This window comes from Furipterus horrens, unplaced genomic scaffold (genome assembly GCF_987537825.1).
Source record: "Furipterus horrens unplaced genomic scaffold, mFurHor1.1.pri manual_scaffold_3, whole genome shotgun sequence".
NCBI lineage: Eukaryota > Metazoa > Chordata > Mammalia > Chiroptera > Furipteridae > Furipterus > Furipterus horrens.
Genome location: NW_028327173.1, coordinates 109,539,231 through 109,565,399, shown reverse-complemented (window position 1 = coordinate 109,565,399; position 26,169 = coordinate 109,539,231). Strand labels below are relative to the sequence as shown.

General features: G+C 36.4%; 1 protein-coding gene across 1 annotated transcript in view; it reads left to right on the top strand.

Annotated features, from left to right (window-relative positions):
- The window catches only part of LOC150015733 (leucine-rich repeat-containing protein 49), an 81,920-nt gene extending 58,784 nt beyond the window's left edge, over positions 1–23,136 (top strand). Inside the window, exons 5-9 of the mRNA XM_090271817.1 lie at positions 610–847; positions 1,991–2,176; positions 4,968–5,077; positions 16,959–17,112; positions 22,511–23,136. Coding sequence (XP_090127943.1) covers positions 610–847; positions 1,991–2,176; positions 4,968–5,077; positions 16,959–17,112; positions 22,511–22,714 — 892 coding nt within the window. The 3' untranslated portion in view covers positions 22,715–23,136. The remainder of the gene's footprint in view (positions 1–609; positions 848–1,990; positions 2,177–4,967; positions 5,078–16,958; positions 17,113–22,510) is intronic.
- The last annotated feature ends 3,033 nt before the right edge of the window (positions 23,137–26,169 follow it).

Below are 26,169 nucleotides of genomic sequence, written 5' to 3'. Positions count from 1 at the left end.
AACACATTTATGGATTTGAGGGACAAAGTTTTCATTAATTTCACTGATTACAATTGTATTATACATGAGCAAAATTTCAGCCAACACTTAAGTATTCAAAAGTAGAAATTAAAGTAATCCCTTAACCCAACATCTGAGAGATTAACTATTGTTAAGAGTTATTTTATGTCTTCCCAAGTATTTTATAAACACATTTTTGTATTATATGGTTCTTGCTATAGAAATAGTGTTTTTGTAAAATGTGGATTTTTTCAGCTGGACAGTGGAATACTTTATAAATTAGAAAAACCTATTTGTATTGACATGAAAACATATCCATGACACATTAAATGGATTGTTTTAAAACTAAGTAGAATATTAATTTTGACTTAAAATTGACATTTTTTTATTCACATGATCCTCTTTTTGAATTAAAATATATTACTAGAAGAATACAAAACTTCCAGATCATCTTCTATTGAAAATTAGTCTTTGATGCTTCTGGGTTTAATTATTGAAATGAAAAAGTGAATATAGAATTTTAAATACCTTTTCCAACAGGTCTTTACATTCTGTTATTTACTTCTCATGATAAGACTATCATTTAAAATTATGTGTTGGGTTTTCCAGGTCTCTGGACTCTGTACTCACCAATACTTTACAAGGTTTATCTGTCACAGAAACACACCTTGTTGACGTGGATGGGGACATGCTTTCCCTGTATGGCTCAGGAGCACTGGAATCTCTAGATCGGAATTGGAGTGTTCAGACAGCAGGAATGGTGACAACAGTGTCCTTCACTTTCATAGAATTCGATGAAATTGTCCAAGTGCTTCCCAAATTGAAGACGAAGTTCCCTAATTCTCTGGTAAACATTTCCTTTTAGTAGTCTATTCGAGTTATTGTCAGTCATGACTTGTATGCTTAGGCTAAACACCTGTTTTTAACTCCTACTTATTCAGTTTCTATCTGGCAGGGAGGCTAAGCTTTTGTGTTCCTTTTCTGGATCTGGGATTTAAATTAGTATTCATAAGTGCCCCTGCAGCTTTCTGTTAATATTGGAAATTATGAAGAAAATTATTCTTTGTGGAGTATAGAGGACTAATATAATTTCATTCAAATTGTTTACTTCTACTTTGTAAAGCATTCAACAGAACCTCACTTAACTATATATTATATATTCATTTATTGTACCTGGTATTAATGGGACATGTACATTTTTACATAATTATCACAGTCCCCTAACAACATATAAAATAATTTTAGTAACTCATTAAAATTACATTGACAGTTAGCATTTTTCAATTATGGTATTATTATTCATTGGTATTCAGTTGTAGAAACTGTGATTTCCATAATGAGTTCTTCCTTGAGTTATTATTTTCTCTGTAAGCCAAGTGATTTCTATCACCTGCCCTTTTCTTTTTCCACACCATTCTCCATAAATAAGATAGATATAAGTAGAGACAGTATGTTTATAAAAAAGCATCCAATTTCACTGACAGAACACTTACATGAGCATTTCAGTTTTAGTGACTTGATTTTCCTGTAGCCAGCTGAACTAGCCTGCATAGTAATTGGCAAGGTACAAGTATTGTGAGCCCTGTATTTATAAAGTTCTGAAAATTTTACTTTTACTATTTCCTTTGCAGTTTTAATTTCAGCAATAGTATATAAAACCTTTGTAATGAGTTATCTTGCATTTATATAATTTTTAAGTATCTTAATTTGTTAATAAATGAGGGGATGTCCTTTGCAGAAGGGAAATAATTTTGAATTCAATACTGGAGGGATTAATTGATTTAATCAATGATGTAGCAGATGAATTAAATGTATTTGTAGATGCATTAAATGTTTAGTACATTCAGTTGACTTAATATAACTGAAAACATATTTGCTAAGCCTAAAGTTTACAGATTTACTTAGGAAATTATCAATGAAACTTTAATGTTAGTGTTTTCAGATGGTTAAACTTAATGTTGAGCTCTTTTTCTGTGTTTTGTTATTGCAGCACCTCAAATTCAAGGAAACAAATCTTGTAATGCTGCAGCAATTTAATGCATTAGCACAACTCCGTCGCATTGACCAGTTGACAATTGATCCTCAAGGAAACCCAGTTGTCAATTTTACACTCTGGAAATACTACATACTGTTTAGGCTGAGCCACTTTAGTATACAGAAAATAAATGGGACAGAGGTAAGCCAAACACTAAGTTATTGTGGAATAACCATGTTCCTTTTTAAGGGAAACAGTCATAAAAATGATCAGGAATTGAAGTAACCATATTGGAAGTTTTGAGAAATATTGTTTTTCTTTTTTAACCTTGACAGTTAAAATGTCAAAAAGCTAAGTATATTTATTCAGACACTTCTAAAGCACTAGAAAATTTTTGAAAATAAAATAGTAACCAGGTCATGATGAATAGTAACTATTTTTACTGTTGTTTATAAGCATTCAAAGAAGTAAAAAGTTGGTAGAATGACAGGTTAAAAGGAAAGAATACTTCTACAGGTAATCTGATCTTCTGCTTTGTAGACTGCTTAGCATGCAAGAGGGGATGCGGACATAATACCCAAATGTCAACTAGTAAAAGTTGTGGTAGAGGAAGGAAAGACCAAAATGGGGGGCGGGGGAGAGAATGTACACAGGGAAAGAAGAGTGATTACAAAAAGGAAAAGATGAGGGGGAGAAATAAGCAAGGAAGAAAGGTAGAAGAAGAGAAAGAAGAACATGAGAGGAATAAAGGAAATAAAACAAGCACCTGACGGTCATGTGAATAGTTTGCCTGTGTCATCTGTACTGGGTAGCTCAGACCTGGAAACTGAGTAACTGAATAATTACTAATAAGTTGTTTTTCAGGTTGCTTCTGCTAAGCTGGTCACAAGGTTAATCCTCCAGCTATCCAAAGACCGTGCTGTTTTCAAATATTATTTAGGAAGAAAGGAGAGAAATTATGCTTCTTTCTCTACTCCAGAATTCCTGAAGTGAATTTAAATAATTCTCCAAAGGAAAAACATTTTAATATGCTGTTAGTATTACCATGATTATCTCTTAAAATTCAGAAGACCTCCTTATTGTAAGATGAAATGTAATCAACTTTGGTGGTATGGTGGTAACAGCAACTGTTTCCCTGCAGCCGATACACTACAAGTCCCTCTGACCCAGAACTCCACAAATCTAGCACACCGTTAGGAGACTAGAGGTCTGTGGGTCACTGTGTGAGAGCTATGTGAAATTTGCATCAGCCAGGGTAGGACCATAACCACAGTGTCAGCCATCTGTTAAATATAAGGGCAAATCTGAAACCTTTATATAACTATTAATTTCTATAGCTAGTTCTTAAGAGATTTGGTTCAGTCTTGTGTACTCTTGTGTAGCCTCTTGGTACTTCCACAGACAGGCTGTGAATCCCTGGTCAAACCTAATACTTAGTCCCAAAGTTTTCCAAAGCTACTTCCAGTTTCACCCTGGGCTGGAAATAGAATGACTATTTTGGCCGTGGGTGAGTAATTTTCCACCATTCATAGCCGAACTGTTATCCCGATTAACCCTAAATAGTGGATTTACCCAGTCATGGATCACTACTAGAGGTGTAATCATTTGTTATACAACCAGGATGGAATAGTATACTATAATTGTAGAAAGTAGAAAAGAATAAGAGAACCAATATAATTTATTCTAATTGAAAGTTCCAAAAATGTCAATGCCAGAGATATTTGCCTCTTTAATAAATGAGTTAAAGCTGCTTATCTCAGCCTTGACATTATATAGTAATGTATCATGATATTTCTATTTCTCTTTGTGTAAGAGAGAATGGTATTGCTTGCGACAGAGTTAAACTGAGTTATGAACGTGAAGAAGAAAAGATGGAGTAGTGGCTGCATTGGCCACTAGGTGACTGTATTAGACCACACAAGCTAGTTGTCAGCTAAAGGAAGGATTTGTGGGAACAGTAGCCTCATTAACTAGAAGAGTCTAGTGAAAGGAAGGGAAAGAGTCAGTCTGCACTGATTCATAAGATGCTTGTGAATTATGGGTTTACTTTTTCAGAAAATACCTGTGCAGTGTATTAAAGCTAGTGTTAAGAATGAACTTTCAAAAGATTCAAGATTTAATTATACCAGGGTTTCTCAACTTCAGCTCTGTTGTTGTGTGGTCTCTCCAGTGCATTGTGAGATGTATAGCAACATTTCTGGCCTCTACCCACTAGAAGCCGGTAGCACCCCTTCACCAGTTGTGACAACCAAAAATGTCTCCAGACATTGCTAAGTGTTCCGTAGGGGATAAAATGGCCGCTGGTGGGGAACCACTGAATTATATAAACAAACTAATAGTATTTAAAGTGCAAAAAAACCTATTTCACTTTAAAGAAAATATGCCCAGATATTAATACAAGTCATGCTTTTAGTATTTTCTTGGTTAACATATGAATGAACCCTCACATGGAATACCGATAACAAGTTATTTCTCATAGTGTGAAATGCGGGCATAACTTCAGGATGAACAAGAGTATCCTTGCTAATCCAACGTTTTATCTTTTCAGCAGGGATGAAACTATCCCTAGAGGAACGAGGGCTGAACACCTTGTCTTGCCTTTGAAACATTATTAAAATGAACCTATTTCATTGACACATGGGAATTTTCTTCTTTAGATCATTCTGCTCAAAAAAGCTTAAGGATTTCTGAAAAATTAAGAATTTAAGGTGCCTCCATATAGTTTTCAAGAAATACAGCTTCTAAGTCAGTGTGAACTCAACTTGTAGTCATCCTCCTTCACCCTGAGCCACATTTGTACATCTTCATTCTAAATTAAGCTCAGGGAAGAAGGAGAAATATCAATGAGAACTCTCTTCTTACAACCCAGGAGAATGTACTTTCCCAGGCTACAAAGAAAATACTTAATCTGGAGATTTATTTGAAATTATGGTGGTGGTATTAAGCTACAGGACAGTGTCATTTTTGACCCATCTCTATTGTATCTCTTCAGGTGACACAGAATGATATGATAATGGCTGAAAGGCTCTTTGGAATCCTAGCACATGTAGCATCTTCTGAGTTACCCCAGTACCGTATGATTTCAATTCTGAGTGATGCCAGGTAATCTTTAATTTCTTCAGTTTTATAGAATTAGTGTTGCACTAGGAAAGAATAAACTCCACACACCTCTTAACTGTGCCATTTATACATCTCATAAACATTTATTCTGAATTCATTTTGTAGTTGGCCCTATTCAAAGTGGGGATATAAAAATGAATAAGACAGAGTCCTCACTCTTGTGTGGCTTATAAACTAATAGGTTAAAGATATAGATAAACAATTACAATAAAATGTTTCAGATGATGTAAGAGGGTGCTATAGGAGCATAGAAGAGACTGACAGCATTTTTGAAGAATGCTGGGGAGGATGTCACAAAGGAGGTAACATTTTATCTAGTTCTTCAGGAATCAATAGGAGTATTTCAGGTAGAAGGTAGGGGGAAAGAAATCTGCAAAGGCACAAAGAATTGGAAATAGTTCAGTATAATTGGATCATGGGATGATTGTGAACAGTGATAGGAAATGAAGCTAGAAAGATTGATTGTGGTCTGATTTTGAGGAGCCTTGCAATCCATACAAAAGTGAAAACATGTGCTTTGTAATTAAGCACAGTAGTCATGTGGTTAGATTTATGTTCTAGAAATGCTGCTGTTTGAGCTGACAGGGATGGAAGGAATGGAGACCAGTCAAGAGACTAGTTTGTAATCCAGGAGAGAGACTATGAGGGCCTGAACTAAGACAGTGAGGCCAGAGAAGAGGATAGAGTGAAGCATATTTAGAAGAGGTGGACCTGACAGAACACACTTACTGACAGGGTGTGGCGTAGATAGAGGGAAAGAAGTCAAGGATGGTCTGCTGTCATGATTCAGTTATAAGAGAATTCACTCTGACTGTAGTTAAGTAGGAAATTATTGATATACAAGGAATTAGTTACCTACAAAATCATTAGAAGGGTTGGAGAAGCAGTCTCTAGATGGGGACAACTCACCAAGAAAACTACCACCTTTGTTACAGTCAGGAGACTGTGGTTCCAACTGCAAGCTCCAGGATCATACCACTCTAACTACATTAGGGATCAGGAGTTTCCCACACCCTGCCCAGAATCTAGTTCTAGAACCACATAGCCCTGCTATAACTTACACCAACAAAATAAGTATCTTGTGTGCTGCTCATACTTCCCAACTTAGCTCAGTTTTGATTTCAGATCTTAATCCAAGTGTAATTGGTGGAATCAAACTCCCATTGAAAACCTACAGAACCACTCTGAGAAACAAATACCAAGGGAGGTAAGGCTACAACATTAACAGTGAATGCAAGAAATAGGAAACAATTCATTCAAGAAATGATGATAAGGAAAGAAATCAGTAAAAATTATGGTTGTCTAAAAAATATGAATGCATGATGTAAAAAATTTTAATAACTGAAGATAAAAATCCAAGAAAATTCTAAGAGAGAGGAAGTTAAACTTGAAAAATTTGCTTCGCTGTCTAGGAGAAATAATAGGCATTAATTAACACCAGAAATTGATGGAAAAATGTATGTTTAACTGTGTTATTTTTTTAAGTTTCAGGGCTATACCATTAGGAAAAATATTAAATGTATAACTTCTAAATCACTAAAAGGGAAAAAACACTCATCAACAAAAAGCAGAAAGGAAAGTAAAAAGAAAAGCATGTCCGTTATCACAATAAATATTAATGAATGAAATTCTCCTGATAATAGGTAGTAGCTGTCAGAGTGGATTAAAAATTGAGTTACATGATGTTTTGGAGAGATACTCCTAAATAAAGCAATATATAAAGGTTGAAAATAAAGGAATTGAAAATGCATAACAGGCAAATTCTGACCACCACAACAAACAAATACAGGAATATTAATATTAGTGATAATATAATTCATGACAACAAAAACTATAATCCACCAAAAAAGATAATAATGTTAAACAATTTAACCAACATTACAGCTTCTAAATATATTAATAAACAAGTATACACTGTGAAAGTCACAGTTACTGTGATAGATATTCATTTATTTATTCGGTAGATCAAAATAAACCAAAATAAAAAGAAATTGAGAATTTGAATAACTCAGTTAACATACTTTATCAAATAAATATACAGGTGGGGCAATAGTTGGTTTATAGTTTTTAGTATATGAAAGACAATTTCTTCTTGTATTAGTATTTATTAGTTATTGTGTTATTTTCCATACAAACTTCTGTAAACCTACTTTTTGCCCCACCCTATATTTAGAATTTTATCCCCAGAACCTTATTCCCAACGCATTAAAAACAAAAACAAAAACACCTATTCAAACACCTAAGAAATGTTTGGAAAAAATTGAACATATATGAAGCTCAACAAAATCTATATACTTGTATAGCCCACAAAGCATACTCATATGGATCACTTTCTCTAATTTTAATATCATAAAGTAATGAGCCCAAAACTTATCCAGTTGGAATTGGAAAAACAAAGAAACAGGATAAACAAGTTTCCAGAAAACAAAATATAAATGTCTTTAAACTTTAAAAAAGACCTCAATCAAATTTAGAGACATAAAAATTTTAAAACAATATGGTAACTTTGTGGGGAAAGGCAAAAAGTTCGGTAATCTACAGCACGAAGCAACAGGATTCATGTATACTATTGATATTAATGAAAATTGAGGCAACTTTTTTACAACAATTTAGCAGTGCCTAACAATTTTGTTAAGTATATGCCCTTTACTTAGTGATTTCACTTACAGGAATATTATGCAGATAATATTTTTTACATTTGCACAAATTCATGTATCCAAGGATATTCAGTGCATCCAAGTATTTATAATAAGAAAAAATATGAAAACTCACTAAATGTCCATTAATAGAGGACCAATTACTTATAGCACTAAAAATAGAGATTCTGATATGGAAGTCTTTAATATGTCTTAGTAAAAATGCAAGGGATGGAATAATTGTATAAAATGTTGCAATTTGTGAGAAATTGGGCTTGCATTTTAGAGATATCCCTGTGTAATTTGAATTGATTGTAAATAAGTATCTCTAGGAGTTGAACTGAGGACCCTAGGGTTTCAAAGTGTGTAGAAGCTTTCTTTTCTGTATGTCTGTTTGTATTGCTCAAATTATCTTTTTGGCTTTTGTTCTGTTTCATTATTTTTGTTTTTCTTCTTTTTATTATAATTATTATATTCATTAAAAAAAAGATTTCAGAAAATAACCTTTTTGTGTTAAAGAATAAAATAAAACCAAAGTTCTAAGTCACATAAATGAAGTTGACAAAAATATTATATGACAAAACCTGTGGGATGTGACTAAAACTGTACTGACAGGAAATTATGTATCTTTAATATACTTATTAGAAAACAAAGATTAGAAATTAATAAATAAGGGTATTAATTCAAGAAGCTAGAACATACTGGAGACTTTCAGCCAAGATGGAGGTGTAGGTAGACACACTGCATCTCCCTTCACAACTAAAAAGGAATACAACTACCTCAAAAACTATAAAGATCAATCATAAGTTCCAGAAATTTGAACTGAAGGGAAGTCCAACTAATAAAGAGGAAATACTCATCCAGACAGGGAGGAGGGGCAGGGCCAGGGCAGAGAGGAAGCGGGGTGGTGCACTGGCAGTGGCAACAGCATGGGCGGCACCAGGGTGGTGATCGCTGGCAGCTCCAGTTACACTAATGGTGGCGCCCCTGGTGGCGCAAGCTGCAGCGCCAGTGCCAGTGACAGCGCAGTGGCTGGGGCTGGCCGGTGGAAAGCACAGGCACACATTAAAGAAGGAAAGAAACCTGAGGAACTATCGCAGCCTCAGACCAGACTGGGCAGCTCACAGTTCTGCCACCAGGGGAAAATAAAGCCACATTACTTCTGACTGTGAAAACCAATGGGAGCTGGGGCAGTGGAGGGAGCTGCTGGTCCCTGAGTAGATTCCCTTTGTTTAGTAGAAAAAGGGCGCGTGCTGAGCAGCAGCATTGTTCCTTCTCAGACCCCTCCCCCAAATACAGCAAGCACCACAACGTGGGGAAACAGGTCATCCTGGACTGACGAATACCTAAGGCACCACCCCTTACAATGTAACAGATGCGACAGCCCTTCCTAAGACACAGAGGCAAATGCAGGAGGCTGTCAAGTTGAGGAGATAGAGAAGTATGGTCCAAAGGAGGGAGCAGATCAAGGTTCCAGTGAGAGAACTGAGCGATGAGGAGATAGCCAGTCTCAAAGATGCACAGTTCAAAACTCTGGTGATAAGGATGCTCACAGACTTGACAAACAAGATTAGGTATGACAGGGAAGAAATGAAGGCTATACTAAGTGAAATGAATGAAAATCCACACAAAACCAGTGGTGAATGGAAGGAAACCAGAGTTCAAATCAATGATTTGGAATATAAAGAAGAAATAAACATTCAACCAGTACAGAATGAAGAAAAAAGAATTGAAAAAAATAAGGAGAGGCTAAGGAACTTCTGGGAGAACTTTAAGCATACCAACATCTGAATCATAGGGGTGTCAGAAGGAGAAAAGGAAGAGCAAGAAACAGAAAAATTATGTGAAAAAATAATGAAGGAAAACTTCCCTAATTTGATGAAGGAAATAGACATACAAGTCCAGGAAGCACAGAGAGTCCTAAACAAGCTAGACCCAACGAGGACCACACCAAGACACATCATAATTAAAATGCTAAGGGTTAAATATAAAGAGAGAATCTTAAAAGCAGCAAGAGAAGAGAGTTACCTCCAAAGGAGTACCTATAAGACTATCAGCTGACTTCTCAAAAGAAACTTTGCAAGCAAGAAGGGAATGGCAAGTAATATTCAAAGTGATGAAAAGCAAGGACCTACTCCAAGATTACTCTATCCAGCAAAGCTATCATTTCGAATGGAAGGACAAATAAAGTGCTTCTCAGACAAGGTAAAGCTAAAGGAGTTCATCATCACCAAGCCATTATTATAGTAAATGTCAAAGGGACTTACTTAAGAAAAAGAATATCAAAACTATGAAAATTAAATGACAGCAAACTCACAACTATCAATAACAGAATCTAAAAAACAAAAACAAACTAAGCAAACAACCAGAACTGGAACAGAAGCACAGGAATGGGGATCATTTGGAGGGTTATCAGCTGGAAGGGGGAAGGGGGAGAATGGGGAAATGGTGCAGGGATTAATAAGCATAACTAGTAGGCTCAAAATAGACGGTGGGATGTTAAGAATAGTACAGGAAAGGGTGAAGCCAAAGAACTTCTATGCATGACCATGGACATGAACTAAGGGGGGTGGGATTGCTGGAGGGGAGGGTGATAAATGGGTGGAGGGGAGCAAAAGTAAAAGAAATTGGGGAAACTGTAATAGCATAACCAATAAAATATACTAAAATTTTTTTTTAAAGAAAAGAAGCTAGAACATACCAAAATAAAGTAAAAGAAAATGGAGAAAAGTGATCCATAAAGATAACAGCAAGTTTTACTCTGTATATCTCTGCAATTTGAAACTTTTCATTGAGAACATATTGGACTTGTTTTCTGAAAATTGTGAGTTATATTGTTTTGACCATTAAAAATAACTAAAAATGCTAGGTAAATTTTTGAAAAATTCCATAAAGTATTGAAGAGCTGACAATATGTAACATAATTACTAGGCCAAGATCCATGGGGAAAATAACATTGAGAACTGTGCTTGACCAAGAGGCATTTCAGGGAAACTTAAATTTGGGGTCCTCTAGCCACAAGAAGGACAGAAGTCATTGCCCAGGACTCCATCTAAAATGGTGAATATAAATTGAGATCTTCCCAAAATTAAACTAGAACCCAAATGGCTACACCATCAAGGTATGAATATACCAGAAATAAAGTCTTTCTTTCTTCCCACTCTCAGGATCTTCCAAGAAAAGTTGCCTTGGTTTGAGCAGAAAAGAGGCAAAATAATCTGTAAGAAATTAAAACTGAAAGTCAGTCATCTTATAGATTTGCAGCCTGAATTCATAATAATAATATCAGTTTAAATGTTGCTATCTAGATACCTGGGAAAAGCAAATGCACCTCCTCTCTGGAGGAAGTTACTTTAATCTTATTTCAAAGAATCCCCATGGATAATTTTTAAGGAAAATGACCAACACACATACACATTTCTAGGATAGATCATATGTTAGGACATGAAATAAGTCACTTAGTTTTAGAAGATTGAAATCATATCAAGCATCTTCTTTGACTATAATAGTATGAGACTAGAAATTAAGCACAAGAATAAAACTGAAAAACACACAAAGATATGGGAGCTAAGTAACATGTTACTAAACAATGAATAGGTTAACAATGAGATCAAGGAAGAAATCAAGATACCTTGAAGCAAAGGAAATGAGAACACAACACAAAATCTGTGTGACACAGTGAAAACAGTCCTGAGAGGGAAAAACAGCATTACAGGCCTACCTCAAGAATCAAGAAAAATCTCAAGTAAACAATCTAACTTTACACTAAAAGGAACTAGAAAAATAACAAACAAAGCTTAAAGTGTGTAGAAAAAAAGAAAAAATATCAGGGCAGAAATAAACAAAATAGTCTTTAAAAACAATACAAAAGATCAATGACACCAAGAGATGGTTCTTTGAAAATGTAAAAAAAATTGACAACCTTTAACCAGACTTATCAAGAAAACAAAAGAGACCAGACGCAAATAAATAAAATCAGAAATGAAAGAGAAATAGCAACTGATTGCACAGAAATACAAGGGATTGTAAGAAAACATTACAAACAGTTATATGCCAATAAACTGGACAATCTGGATGAAATGGATAAATTCAAGAAACATTCAATCTTCCAAAACAATTGGGAAGAATCAAGGAATCTGAATAGACGGGTTACAACTAGTGAAACTGAAGCAGCAATCAAAACAGTCCAAGACATTCAAAGAAGAACTAACACGTAACCTTCTCAAACTATTCCACAAAATTTAAGAGGAAAGAAGCTCATTTTACAAGGCCAGCATTATCCTAATTCCTAAACCAGCTAAAGACACTAAATAAAAGTAAATTATATGCCAATGTCCCTAATGAACATAGATGCTAAAATCCTCAACAAAGTATTAGCAAACTGAATCCAGTAATACATTTAAAAGATTATACACCATGATCAATTGGAATTTATTCCTGGGATGCAAGGATGGTATAGTATTTACAAATCAATAAACGTAATACACCACATAAACAAAATGAAGAATAAAAATCACATAATCATATCAACAGATGCAGGAAAAACATGTGCTAAAATCCAACACCCATTTATGATACAAACTCAGCAAAGTGGGGCTAGAGGGAATACATCGTCATCGTCGTCGGCAGCCGTCCGTCTCGAGAGACGATGGTGTAGCTTCTTAAGAGTCTATCTGCACCGCCGAGAATGGCTGTGCAGTCCAACTCGGGAGTGACACGGTATATGTCTCCTCCCGTGTTGAATCGACATCTTGCGATGACGCTGGAGTGTCCTCTCCAGTGAAGCTGAAGCTACAGAGCCTGGGCAGGGTGATATGGAGGGTCTGCTGTTGCCCATGCAGCAGACCCCCCCACTCTTCGCAGCTGAAGGGTCCAAGGGAAAGACGGAGTCAATACAGCTTGGCTTCAGGTGCGCCGCAGGAGTTGCCGGTGTTGACTACAACGTCAAACCGCCTTAGGGACTCCGGCTCCGGATTTTCTGTCGGGGTTTACTCCCTTAGCCTTTCCCCTGAAGAGGTATGCCGTAAGGCAGCGGAGGTTTTTTGGAATCAGAGTTTTCCTTCTCTGATGTGCCCTGACTGGAAGATCGAACCAGCGACACTTAGCTCGCAGGCCGACGCTCAATCCACTGAGCCAAACCAGCCAGGGTTAGAGGGAATACAACACAGTAAATAAAGGACATATATGACAAATCTATGGTCGACATTATACTCAATGGGGCAAAAACAAAAAGCACTTTTCTTAAGATCAGAAACAAGACAGGGATGTCTCTTCATCACTCTTATCCAACATAGTACTGGAAATCCTAGCCACAACACTCAGACAAGAAGAAATAAAAGGCTTCCAAATTGGAAAGGAAGAAATAAAACTGTCATTATTTACATATGATGTGACACTGCATATAGAAGACCCTAAATATTCTACAAAAAAAAAAAAACTACTAGAACTGATAAATGAATTTAGTAAAGTATCGGAATACAGAATAAATGTCCAGAAATTATTTGTATTTATATACATCAGTAGTGAACTATCAAATAGGGAAACTAAGAAAACAATCCCATTTATAATTGAATAAAAAACTTAATAAAATACCTAGGAAAATGTAACCCAGGATGTAAAAGAACTGTACCTGTAAAATTATAAGATTCTGAAGAAAGAAATTGAAGAAGATTCAAATAAGTGGAAAAATATACCATATTCATGGATAGGAAGAATTACCATCATAAAATGTTCATACTACCCACAGCAATATAGAGATTCAACACAATTCTTGCCTAGGTACCAATGGTGTATTTCAAAGAACTAGAACAAAAATTCCAGAAACTAATTTGAAACCACAAAAGACCATGAATTGACACAGAAATCTTGAGAAAGAAAATCAAAGTTGGAGGAATCACTCTCCCTGTTCTCACACTGTACTACAAAGCCAAGTTATCAAAACAACATGGTACTGGCATAAAAAACAGATGTATAGATCAGTGGAACAGAATAGAGAATCCAAAAATAAATTCACATCATTATGGTCAATCAATATTTGATAAAGTAGGCCAGAACATACAATAGGGTAAAGATAGTATATTTAATAAATGGTGTTGGGAAAATTAGACAGATATGTGCAAAAACAAAAAACAAAATGAAACTAGATCACCTTCTTACATCACACACAAGAATAAACTCAAAATGGATTAAAGACTTGCTCTGGCCAGTGTGGCTCAGTTGGCTGGACGTTATCCCATTAACCCAAAGGTAATGGCTTCTATTCCTGATCAGGGCTATTACCTGAGTTGTGGGTTCAGTCCCCAATCAGGGTGCGTACAAAAAACAACCAGTCAATGTTTCTCTTACATCAATGTTTCCCTCTTTCTCCCTTCCTCCCCCTCTTCTCTAAAATGAATAAGCATGTCCTTAGGTGATGATTTTTTAAAAATGAATTAAAGACTTAAATGTTAGCCTTGAAACCATAAAAATCCTAGAAGAAAACATAGGCAGTAAAATCTCAGGTATTTCTCATAGCCTTATTATTATATCCTTGTCCAAGAGAAACAAAAGAAAAAGTAAATTAATAGGACTACATCAAACCAAAAATTTTTGCACAGCAAAGGAAACCATCAACAAACTGAAAAACAACCCACTGAATGGGAAAATATATTTGCCAGTGACACATCTGATAAGGAGTTAATGTCCCCAATTTAGAAAGAACTAGCAATCCAATTTAAAAATTGACAAGGGACCTGAACAGACACCTTTCCAAAGAGGACACACAGATGGCCAATAGACCTATGTAAAGATGCCAAATGTTATAAATCATCAGAGAAATGCAAACTAAAACCATATTGAGATATCACTTCAAACCTGTCAGAATGTCTATCGTCAATACATCAATAAACAAAAAGTGTTGGCAGGGATGTGGAGAAAGGGGAACCCTCATGCACTGTTGGTGGGAATGCAGACTGGTGCAGCCACAGTGTTAAACAGTATGGAGTCACCTCAAAAAATTAAAAATGGAACTGCCTTATGACCCAGCAATTCCACTTCTGGGAATATATCCAAAGAAACCTGAAACATTAATTCAAAAAAATATATGCACCCCTATGTTCATTGCAGTGTTATTTACAATGACCAAGATTTGGAAGCAGCCCAAGTGCCCATCAGCAGATGAGTGGATAAAAAAGCAGTGGTACATTTACATAATGGAATACTACTTGGCAGTTAAAAAGAAGGAAATCTTACCTTTTGTGACAGCATGGATGAGCCTAGATAGTTTTATGCTAAATGAAATAAGCCAATCAGAGAAAAACAAATATCATCTGATTTCACTTACAAGTGGAACCTGGTGAACAAAATTAACTACCAAAATAAAAACAGACTCATAGATACATAGAATGGACTGACAGCTGTCAGAGGGGAGGGGTCAGGGAGCTAGGGATTAAGAAAAAAAATTTTTAATGCCATTGACAGTATGGCGATTAGCAGAGGGAAAGGAGGGTGGGGGAAGGTAAGAAGAGGGTAAATGGAGAATAAATGGTGATGGAAGGAAACTTGGGATGGTGAGCACACAATACAATATACAGATGATGTATTATAGAATCGTGCTCCTGAAACCTATATAATTTATCAACAATATCACCCTAATACAGTCAATAAAAATAAAATGAGTTATGTAAAAAAGTGATATAAATGTATGTTTAGGTTGCTCTTGTAATTAAGAAAATCAATAAAGAAAATAAATGCAGATAAAGACCTATATTACTCATTTTTTTCATTATAAAAATGAGAGTATTATGGTGCCTAAATGTCCAATAAAAAAGATTGATTAGGTAAATTGTGATCTACATAACAATTTATATATTAAAATTATGAATTTTTTAGTGACATGGAGAAAGCTTATTGTATAACATTAAGTGAAAGTAGTATATTCCTCTACTGCTCCCAATCTTTTTTTTTTTTTTTTTTAAGTATATTTTATTGATTATATTGTTACAATAGTTCCAATTTTTTTTCCCCTTTGCTCCCCTCCGCCCAGCACCCCCCTTCCCCAACAATCCCCTCTCCAAGTCCATGCCCATGGGTCGTACATACAAGCTCTCCCGCCTCACCCTTTCATATATTCTTCTTCTTCTTTTTTTAAAATTAATTAATTAATTAGTTAAATATTTTAACAATAAAAAATAACAATTCCTCCCTCTTACTGCTCCCAATCTTAAGTTCACAGCGAAGTAGTATTCACTTATAGACGCTCTTAGTGGTGGAAATTGGATGTTTAGTATGATCTTAACTTTTTACAAAAATTTGTAGAAAAAGCCTAAAAGAGGTATGTCAAATGTGAACAATGTTACAGATTTATATATTTGAGCTATCAATTTGAGTGATTTTACCTATGTATATTTCTCAAGCTCTGTATTCCTTACAGTTTCTAAAATGATTGAGTTATACTTTTAAATTAGAAAAAGGAAGAAACTTTAAAAGATATATTTCTCTTCTGCTCCCAATCTTAAGTTCACAGTAAAGTACTATTCATTTATAGACGCTCTTAGTGGTGGAAACCAGAAAGCTACTCCTGTGGAGGATGAGTTGCAGTCCTTTGTAATTTTAGGCTTATGAATCTGTAAGTGAAACTATGAGCATTGTTTATGTTCTTCTTTAAAACCAAAGGAGGCTTCCTGTTTTTATTTACCTCCTACTAGGATCTTGCCCTGATATGCTAATAGTTGGAAGTTTTTTATTGATTTTAGAGAGAGAAGAGGAAGGGAGAGAGAAAGGGAAAAAAACATCAATTTGTTATTCCACTTATTTATGGATTCATTGGTTGATTCCTGTATGTGCCCTGACTGGGGATCAAACCTGAAACCTGATGTATGAGGATGACATTCTAACCAGCTGAGCTACCTGACCAGGGCAGTCTACTACATCTGTCATTAGGTTCTTTTGTGCTCTGTGATAACTTAATTTTTGTATTGATTTTTTTTAAAGGAAGCATTTTTTTTCACTTAAGAAATGCTTGAAACATTTATATTGATGATTGGTAGCTATGGAATGACAATTTGAGTTGAATAGCTTAATTAAGTAGAAAAATTGGGGTACTGAACTGAGCTCAAGTAAATAATAAATTCAAGCTCATGAAACAAATATTCAAAAGAATATGTCCTCCTCTAAACTCATCAAGAAATGGGTATGTGTTAATAAAAGTGTTAAGTAACTCTCCAAACCCCTTTACTATCTTCGTGCAGGAAGAAGCAATTCCGATATCTGCAAGAAACCAAGGGGAAAAAACCTGGTATTGTCAATGAAGAAAATAATGATAGCAAAAGACTTGTAGGAGAAAATACAAATCGTGCTATGTTAAATTATACCACAAGAGACTTTTATAACGAAAACTTAGAGGTAAAACTACCATTGATTTTTGGAATCTAATGCCTGGATATATCCCACTTGACTAAGGACTTGGCAGTTGTGCATTTTTTTCTTAATCAGTTAAGATAACCTTTTCTTTGTTTTTCTCAAATGTTAGCCAGCCTTAAATATACAAAGGTGAGGACAGTAGGCAGAAGTAGAGAAGTAGAGCCCATAATTCCAATATCTTCATTTCAGCAGGAAAAAAAATATCTTCAAAAGAAGTATGTGCCCCAAATCTAGACCATGGTAGGACTAAGGGTCCTAATGTCTCTGATGTAAGAAAAAGGATATAGGTTTGCTGGGAATACTTAACCAGCCCATGCCAGACTGGCAGAAGACACTTTCTATTCTCTTTGCTTGAGTCCTTGCTGTTTTAATTCACTTCTTTCAATCTCCTACACCATTAACTTCTGTATTCTTAATCATGTAATATAACTTCGGCCTGTTATGTTTCCACTGTAGCTACTTAGCCAAAGTGTTTAGAGGGTTATTGGAGGGAATACAATGTTAGGGTGCTGCATGAGCTACAAAGAAGAAAAGCATGCAGTTTCTGCCTTGATGGAGCTCATAAAAAGCTGAAGAAACAAGTCATCTAACAATAGAATGTTAGATTCTACAAGAGATTTTGAGGGAAGTAAAGGGCAAAAGAATAAGACAAAGAAATCAGACAGCATTGATTGCACACCTGTGACCTATGTACAAGGCACTATATATATAGATATAGATACATGAATATATCATATGTAGATATATGAGTATATATGTGTGTGTATATATACAATAGATACATAAGATTTGAAGTGTAATAGGCAAATAGTTTTCAAATGTTTTTTTTAACAGCTGTGGGAGTCTTTATTCAAACCATAATGTAGCTGAAAACTCAATATGTCAAAATCAAGCAAAATAGCAGAGCTGCTCTTGTTGTAGAGAAAAGTAGGGGGTTCAGAGCTTCACTAGATCTCTGTTCTTTTCCTTTCCCCTTACTTCACCCCAATCCTGAAGCATCTCTTCAGAACCCATAGGGCTCTGGGGATTATAGCTTGAAAATCTCTTGAAAACTCCATGTATGTAACAGTATTTTTATAGCGTACTAAAGGATGTTCAGATTATGCTTTTAATTCTTCTGGTTCAAGAGAAGTCACTGCTTCATGCTGTAGCTATGTATCATTGAACAACTCCAACTATGGAGAACTTCTTACCCAAATTAAACTAATAACTTTCATTTAATGATTCTAGTACAGCTTTGTGTAAAAAAGAAATTTTTCTCTTATGAAAACTCTTCATATACTTGAGGTCAGGTAATCTTCTGTCTCATCTTAATTCTCTCTACACTAATATACTTCCACTCATTCAAAAGTCATATATTAAGTACCTATCACACATAATACTTGTGCTGTAAGAAGTTCCTGTCTTATTCTCTTGGACCTTACATTCTAGTGGAGGAGATAGGCATGTACAGGGATAACTACAAATCAATATATCAGGAGAGTAAAGGAGGGATAGCTAACCCAGGTCAAGGAAGGCTTTCTAAAGAAGAAACTTTTTGATCTAAGTCTTAAAGGATAAAATAACTATAACAAAAGGAGAAGGAAGGGCAATTCTGGGGCATGGCATAGTGTAAATAAAAGGCAGAGAAGTATAAAAATGATAAGGCAAGGAGGTATAAGCAGTTCAGTGTTGTTGAAGCACAGAGATTGAGGTAGACAGTATTAAAAGATAGAGTAGACGGTAGTAAGTGGACTATGTAAAGCAAACTGAACAAAATCCTTTGGTCATTAGGGGCTTCCTCTTTTTGTCACAAGAGGAAAATGAAAGCCAAGCTTCTCTTTCTGAAAACAGGTGGTTCTATAAGTCAAAAAATACAATTTCCAAAACAGGCATTTAGAAGAATGTCAGAACTGCATTCAAAACAAGAACAATTTCGTAGAGAAATCTACCAACTCTTTAAGGAACAGCCAATTCCAATGATTTTTAAATTGTCTAAGAATACTGAGTAAGAAAGAAAACTTACATTTTTTTCAAGGTTGACAGCGTAACATTGATTTAAAATGTTATGTCAGAATTGAACAGAAAAAGAAAAGCCAGACCAAATACCTAAGAATATTAATGATGCAAAACTCCTTTAAAAATGTTTTCAATCAGAATACAGCAGAGCATTAAATGAGTAACAATACAGCCAAGTGCAGTTTATTCTAAGATTGTAAGGAAGATTCAATGTTAGAATATTAGTAGATCTAAAATGAAAAAGTGTGATTATTTCTATTGATTCTGAAAAGGCATTTCACATAATTGAACACCCATTCTCAATTTTCTTTAACTACATAAATAGGATAACTAGAAACTGGGAAGTAGACATCATGCATGACAGGGAGACTCTAGGCAGAATTCTAACTTATATCGGTGACTTCCATGCTTCCCTGTCCCCAGGATCCACATTCTTTTTCTTTCTTTCTTTTTCTTTTTTTTTTGTATGTTTTATTGATTATACTGTTATAGTTGTATCAGTTTCTTTTCCCTTTGCCTCCTCTGGCCAGCACCCCGCTCCCTCCAGCAGTCCCAGCCCCCTTAATCCATGTCAGTGGGTCATGTATATAAGCTCTTTGACTTAACCCTTTCCTGTACTATTCTCAACTTCCCCTGTCTATTCTGCACCTTACTACTATGCTTCTTAATTCCTGCACCATTTCCCTCCTTCTCCCTCCTTCCCCCTCCCAGCTGCCTTCCCCATGTTCCCCATACCTATGATTCTGTTCCTATTCTGGTTGTTTGCTTAGTTCTTTTTAGATTCATTTGTTGATAGTTGTGAGTTTGTTGTCATTTTATTGTTCATAGTTTTGATTTTCTTCTTTTTCTTAAATTAAGTTTCTTTAACATTTCATATAATAATGGCTTGGTGATGGTGAAGTCCTTTAGCTTTACCTTGTCTGGGAAGCACTTTATCTGTCCTTCCATTCTAAATGATAGCTTTGCTGGACAAAGTAATCTTGATTGTAGGTCCTTGCTTTTCCTCACTTTGAATACTTCCTGCCAGTCCCTTATCCCCTACAAACTTTCTTTTCAGAAGTCAGCTAATAATCCTATAGGGACCCCTTTGTAGGTAACTCTCTTCTTTTCTCTTGCTGCTTTTAAGATTCTCTCTTTATCGTTAACCTTTGACATTTTAATTATGATGTATCTTGATGTGGTCCTCCTTGAGTCGAGCTTGTTTAGGACTCTCTGTGCTTCCTAGACTTGTCTGTCTATTTCCTTCACCAAATTTGGGGAGTTTTCCTTCATTATTTTCTCAGATAAGCTTTCAATTTCTTGCTCTTTCTTTTCTCCTTCTGGCATCACTTATGATTCAGATATTGGCACGTTTAAAGTTGTTCCAGAGGTTCCTAAGCCTCTTGCATTATTTTTTCAATTCTTGTTTACTCCTTCTGTGCTGGTTGACTATTTATTTCTCCCTTATGTTCCAAATCGATGATTTGAACCCTGGCTTCCTTCCTTTCCTCATTGGTTTCATGTGGATTTACTTTCATTCCACTTAGCATAGCCTTCACTTCTTCCCTTGTGCGTTTGTGGTACTTAATCTTGTCTGTCAGTCTGAGAGCATCGTTATCAGCAGTGTTTTGAACTGTACATCTGTTAGGTTGGGTATCTCTTCGTTGCTCAGTTCTCCCATTGGGACCTTGATCTGCTCCCTCTTTTGGGCCATACTTCTCCACCTCCTCAACTTGACAGCCTCCTGTGTTTGCCTCTGTGTCTTAGGTAGAGCTGTCACACCTGTTTGGATGAGTATTGTTTCTTTATATCTTTGTTTGATGGACTTCCAGACAGTTCAATTTTCTGGTAGTTCTGATTGTTTTTAGTTTTGAAGTAGTTGTATTTCTTCTTATTGTTGTGGAAGGTGGCGAAGTGTGTTTACCTATGTCTCCATCTTGGCCAGAAGTCGACAAAGACTATCTTAATGGTACTTTAGTATATTTTCTTCTAATAGTTTTCTATAATTTTTTCTAACATTTTAATAAAAATTTCAAACATATAGCAAAGTTAAAAGGCTTTTATAGTGAGCATCCATATATCCAAACCCAGATTCTACTGTTAACATTGTACTTGCTTTGTCACATAATCTCTGTGTCTACCCCATTCTCTTTCAAAAATCCACCTCTATTTTTAAATATATTTTAAAGTAATTGCAGACATTAGTGTGCATCTCCCTAAATAATTCAGCATGCATATCATTAATTAGAGTTTAGTATTTTATATATTTTCTTCTTTTGAGGTAAAATTATATACAATTAAATATAAACTTTGGATTTATGATTGCTAAGTTTTGAGAAATACACTCATATAACCCAACCTCTATCAAAACTTCATTTTGTGTTTTTTTCCACTTAGCATTATAATGTATTTTCCTTGTTATTACAAATATGTGTAAGTGTAATTTTAATGGTGATATCTGTTGATATTTTAAATTTAACTCTTTAATTCGTCTTGGAATTATTTTGGTGTTTTGAGTTGGAGATTTCAGTAGATCCTTTTCAAGTAGTTACACCTATTGTCTCACTGACATTTCTTTCTTTCCTTCTTCATTAATGTGAATTGATTCCCTGGTAATTCTGATTTATCTGATCTATTTCATTGAATTTTCCATATAAATTGACTTTCCATCATCATGCCTTTATACTTCCCCAAAGTATCAATTTCCAAAATTAATGTTGAATTCTTGCATTAAACAGAATGGCTTTGTTTCAGCCTCTGGGATGAAACTGGAGCCCAGTTTGTGTTTTGAACTGAGATTTTCAATTGTAGATGGGGAGGGAAAACTTTTTTCAAAGGCCAGTTTCTGGATCCCAGGCTTGTATATATTTCCTCTTCTTCCTTATACACTGTTCCTCAACTTTGTCCAAATGGTATAAACCACATAAGTCAGTATAATGTGCACTACCTGCTTTCCTAAAGTAGAGAGCGAATTTATAGTATGGTTATTTAAAGTATGTATATGGCTATTCACTGATCCCATATTCATTAAGATTGTCAGTATCAATACTCTGAATCATTCACCACTAGAAGCTATGAATCTGTACAGTCACTCACTCGTGTGAGCTAAACTACCTGGATTGAGAAATGTGACTGCCTACCAGGGGAGAAATAGTAGTTATGATCCAGTGATTCTAGTAAAGAAACACATTTTCTCACGGAATTGTCTAGCAGAAGTAGGCATTGGCTGGGGAGTCAGTGCCTTTTCTCAAGCATACCTCTGCGCCCAGGCTGTCTAGGCAAGTGTTCCTGCTCTGAGAAATAGGGGCAGAATAGATTATTTCAAGGTTCTCTGGTTCAGCTAATTGTTGCTTTGGCTTTTGGATTAATTGTGATTCAGAGAAAATTTTTCTTTCTTTAACAGGAAACAAAGGAGAAAAAGAAGTTCTGTAACATGTATATAGAGGACCTTGTGAAGGAAGCCACGGAAATCAACATGAAAAACGAGGCTTTGCGGAAGCTGTGGCCACAGATGTTCATCGAGCTTGTTAGGGATGCAGTCATAGAAACTCGCAATAAAAACTCCTATATGAAGCTTTGCCTACAGCAGATAACTGACCAAAAATAGAAGTGCTTTTAGTTACAGTGATTTTAGCAGTTTCATGTTCTTGAAAGTTGAAAGTATGTGGGTTAAACATGCTAAGTCAATAACAGTACTATCCTACAAACTAGGGTACATCAAATCATTATCACCTACTGTTCTCATAGTTAAAGGTTAGGAAGGAAAGAAGGGAAGCGAGAGAAGAAGAGCCTTGTTTTCTATATATGACCAAACAACCTGAGGGCCCAAGAAGTGTTTAGAGCTGGCTTGGCCTTGGGATAGCACTGCATCTTCGCACTGCATCTTCAGCTCCTGCTTTGAATGGTGCCACTGCACATAGTGTTTGCTCATGATTCAGCATCGGTTGCTTTTGCCTTCTTTCAACCAGTAATTTCCAGTTATTTGCTTTTTTATTTTCTGTCATGATTTCAAAACCAAAACATGTTCTTTTATATAAGTAAATTATTAAACTTATTAATAAGTAAACAAAAAGTATGTTTGCCTTGTTATTCCAGGCAGAATTGTCATTTTATTGTATGTTCCTCTTTAACTGAGTAGGAGCATTTCACTTCACCTGCATAGGAAGAGGTCCTCATCTTCTAGGTGCGTACCCTCAGCGCAGCACGGGTCACAGTGGACAGAAAATATGGAAATGAGTCAAAACTGGGGCAGGAAGAAAATGCTCTGTATTAAGGGATCCTCAGTGAATGTAAAATGCAGTTAGAAATAAGTAGGTCAGCTTCCATGAAAGGTGTTTCCTTCTGTTGTTAGCTATTCTTGGGCTTTTTTTTTTTTTTTAGGTAGGCATGTGTACCTGTACCTCAGAAGTAGTAGGGTTTTATGGATGAAAGCTTCTAATTTTTCTAATTCTATTTAAAAACCAAACAGGTAAATAACAGGGGTCTGTCCTATCTCATGCTGTTTAGGAGGCTGGGTGGAGTGCATTTCCATAGCTAGAGATGATACAAAAGTCTTACAGGTCAGTAAATAGGACTTCAATTTGCTCAGATTTTTCTTAGTAACTGAACTGGCAGCAGGACCATCAAGATGTGGGAAGACAAGAATGAAATAGGACAAAAAAAGCCATATAGAAATGCTTGTAAGGGAGGTTGGTAAACTGCTTCTGCCATCCTAAGAAAGGCCCCACATCTATAAGAGCGCTTGATCATTCCCCCACAAAAAGGAATGCTCAAGTTTAGGAGGTTGGCATGATATTTCAGAACGTGGCCTTTTAGGTCACACTGTCCTGGGTTTGCACCTTGGCGCCTGAGCTACCATCTCGATAGCTTGTGACCAATATGAACCTCAGTTTCCTCACAAGATTGTTGTGAGGATCAAATGAGATTAATGCTTTTATTATAATCCCTGGCACACTGTCAACACCCAGTAAATGGAACTATTATTCTTCTAGATACAAGTTGAACTACAGAATTGGTGTCCCAGGACAGGAAGAGGGATTAGCATTTCTTGATGATCCTTCAGTCTCTCTAAATTGAAATATATGGACCATTTCTCATCTGATTAGTTAAGGGTGATAATGTTACCATAGGTAGTTAACTAGTTATTAATAAAGAGAACAAAGGGAATTAGATGTTGAGCTTAATAAACTGGGGAGCATAAGCCTGCTTGCTTAGCCAGAAAGCTATAGCATTTACAGACTCATTCACATACTCCAGGGGACTCCCACGGAGGAGACTTCATCCTAGGAACACAGGAAATCTCCCCAGGAACATGGCCTACCCTCCAATACCAGGTTGTTGGGGGCACAGGGGGAGGTGCTTGACCACAGAGGCTTGTTAGTCTAACTAGGGAGTGGACCTATCAAAAGCCTGTGAAAGCTTGGGAGATTGGTTGATCTCCCAAGTTATTTTGAAAAAGCTCCTGGTTATAACCCCAGAGGAACGAAGAAGCAGACCAAGTGGGCTCCAAAGGACTAAGCTTTAATATGAAATAGAAACTCTGGATACTGGCCTTTGTTTTGGCCTTGCTGAAGTTATGGTTTGGACTTTTTCCATGGCAGGACGGACAGAGATGAGACACAGGGGCATCCTTTCACCTGAATAAACCTTACAACAAGACCACTCCTCCCATATGGGTCCCTGAAATGCTTTCTTTGTGATCCCATGAAAAAACCTGATTTCCACCACCAACCATCTCTCCTGGTGTTTATATCTTGTTTGGTATAGAAATGAGATTCCCCTCTTGAGGGTGATACTGAGAAGAGAAATGAATAGTGTTTGTGGTCTTCTAGTAAATAGGAAAGGCAAGAACTTGTGGCTCCTTAGGAGTGTGGGGAACTAGTGCTCACTCCAGGCTTTGCAGGTGAATGGCCTGGCTGGTTAATAAATAATCTGTATGGCTTCCTGAATGTTGCCTCTCCTCCCTCAACCCTCTCATCCCTGATGCCAAAGGGACTTGATCTTCACATGTGCATGTATTCTTGGCCCTCCCTCCCCTGTTGTTCTGAGAATTTAAGGAACCCCAAGTCAGCACTCAGTGACTTGGCAGCAAGCCCACAGGCACTGCTGGCTCTACCCACACTCTGCTTCAGGCCTGGTAGTAAGGTGCCTGTCGTGCTCCTGAAACCAAAGCTCCTTATGCCCCAGCTTTGTCACTTGGTCTCACCTGCCTTTGTACCTAGCTCCCTCTGCCCCATACTTATTGGTTTCTACTCCTTAATCTTATTTTGTCTAGCTCCAAACTCCCCAAGTCTGTGTCCTCCTACCTAGTTTCTCTTCCCTTCAGTTCAGCTTTCTCCCAACCCATTTTGCTGGAGCTCCTAGTTGAGGAAAATCTCCAGATGAAAAGACACAGGGAGCAGAGGTCTACTGGGCCTGGAATCAAGTGAGAGTCCTAGGTTGTTAGTGGTTATCCCTAGAATCAGCTGTCCCAGGTCATCAGGGAGGGTGAAGTGATGCACATCTCACAGTCTGAGAGTGTCCAGGCTAGTGTGTGCTGCAGGTTTGTTTTTTCCGAAAGGAATCTCAACCAGAAACAAATATTGTGGTTGCCTCAAAAGCAGAAATGTCCAGTGTCCCTCATGTTTTGGTGCAGCAGACAGATGGTTAAATGTGCTACTCGATCTGGGGATAGTTGTGAAGTGTGCAGCTCCCACCTCCTGCGGTTCACAGCACTGGTAGTCTTGCATGTGAGACAACGAAGCTTTACCCTGCTCCTGATCTGTTTCTGACTAGGGCATGAAAGACACTGATTCATACTCTCCTCCAGAGGGTAATAATAATCATAACGACAGCTAAGAGTTATTGAACAGCAACTAGCACCATTCAAAGCTTTTCACATGCATTATCTCAATCTTCTAACACTGTGATATATGTATGATAGATATCACCATTTGAACCTTAGAAAAACAGGCAGAGAAGTTAAAAACCTCACCCAAGAGTATTTCAGCCAATAAATAATAAATAGAACCTGCATTCACAACCACTGCCAGTCTTAAGGACCTGGCGTTTAGTAAAATAATG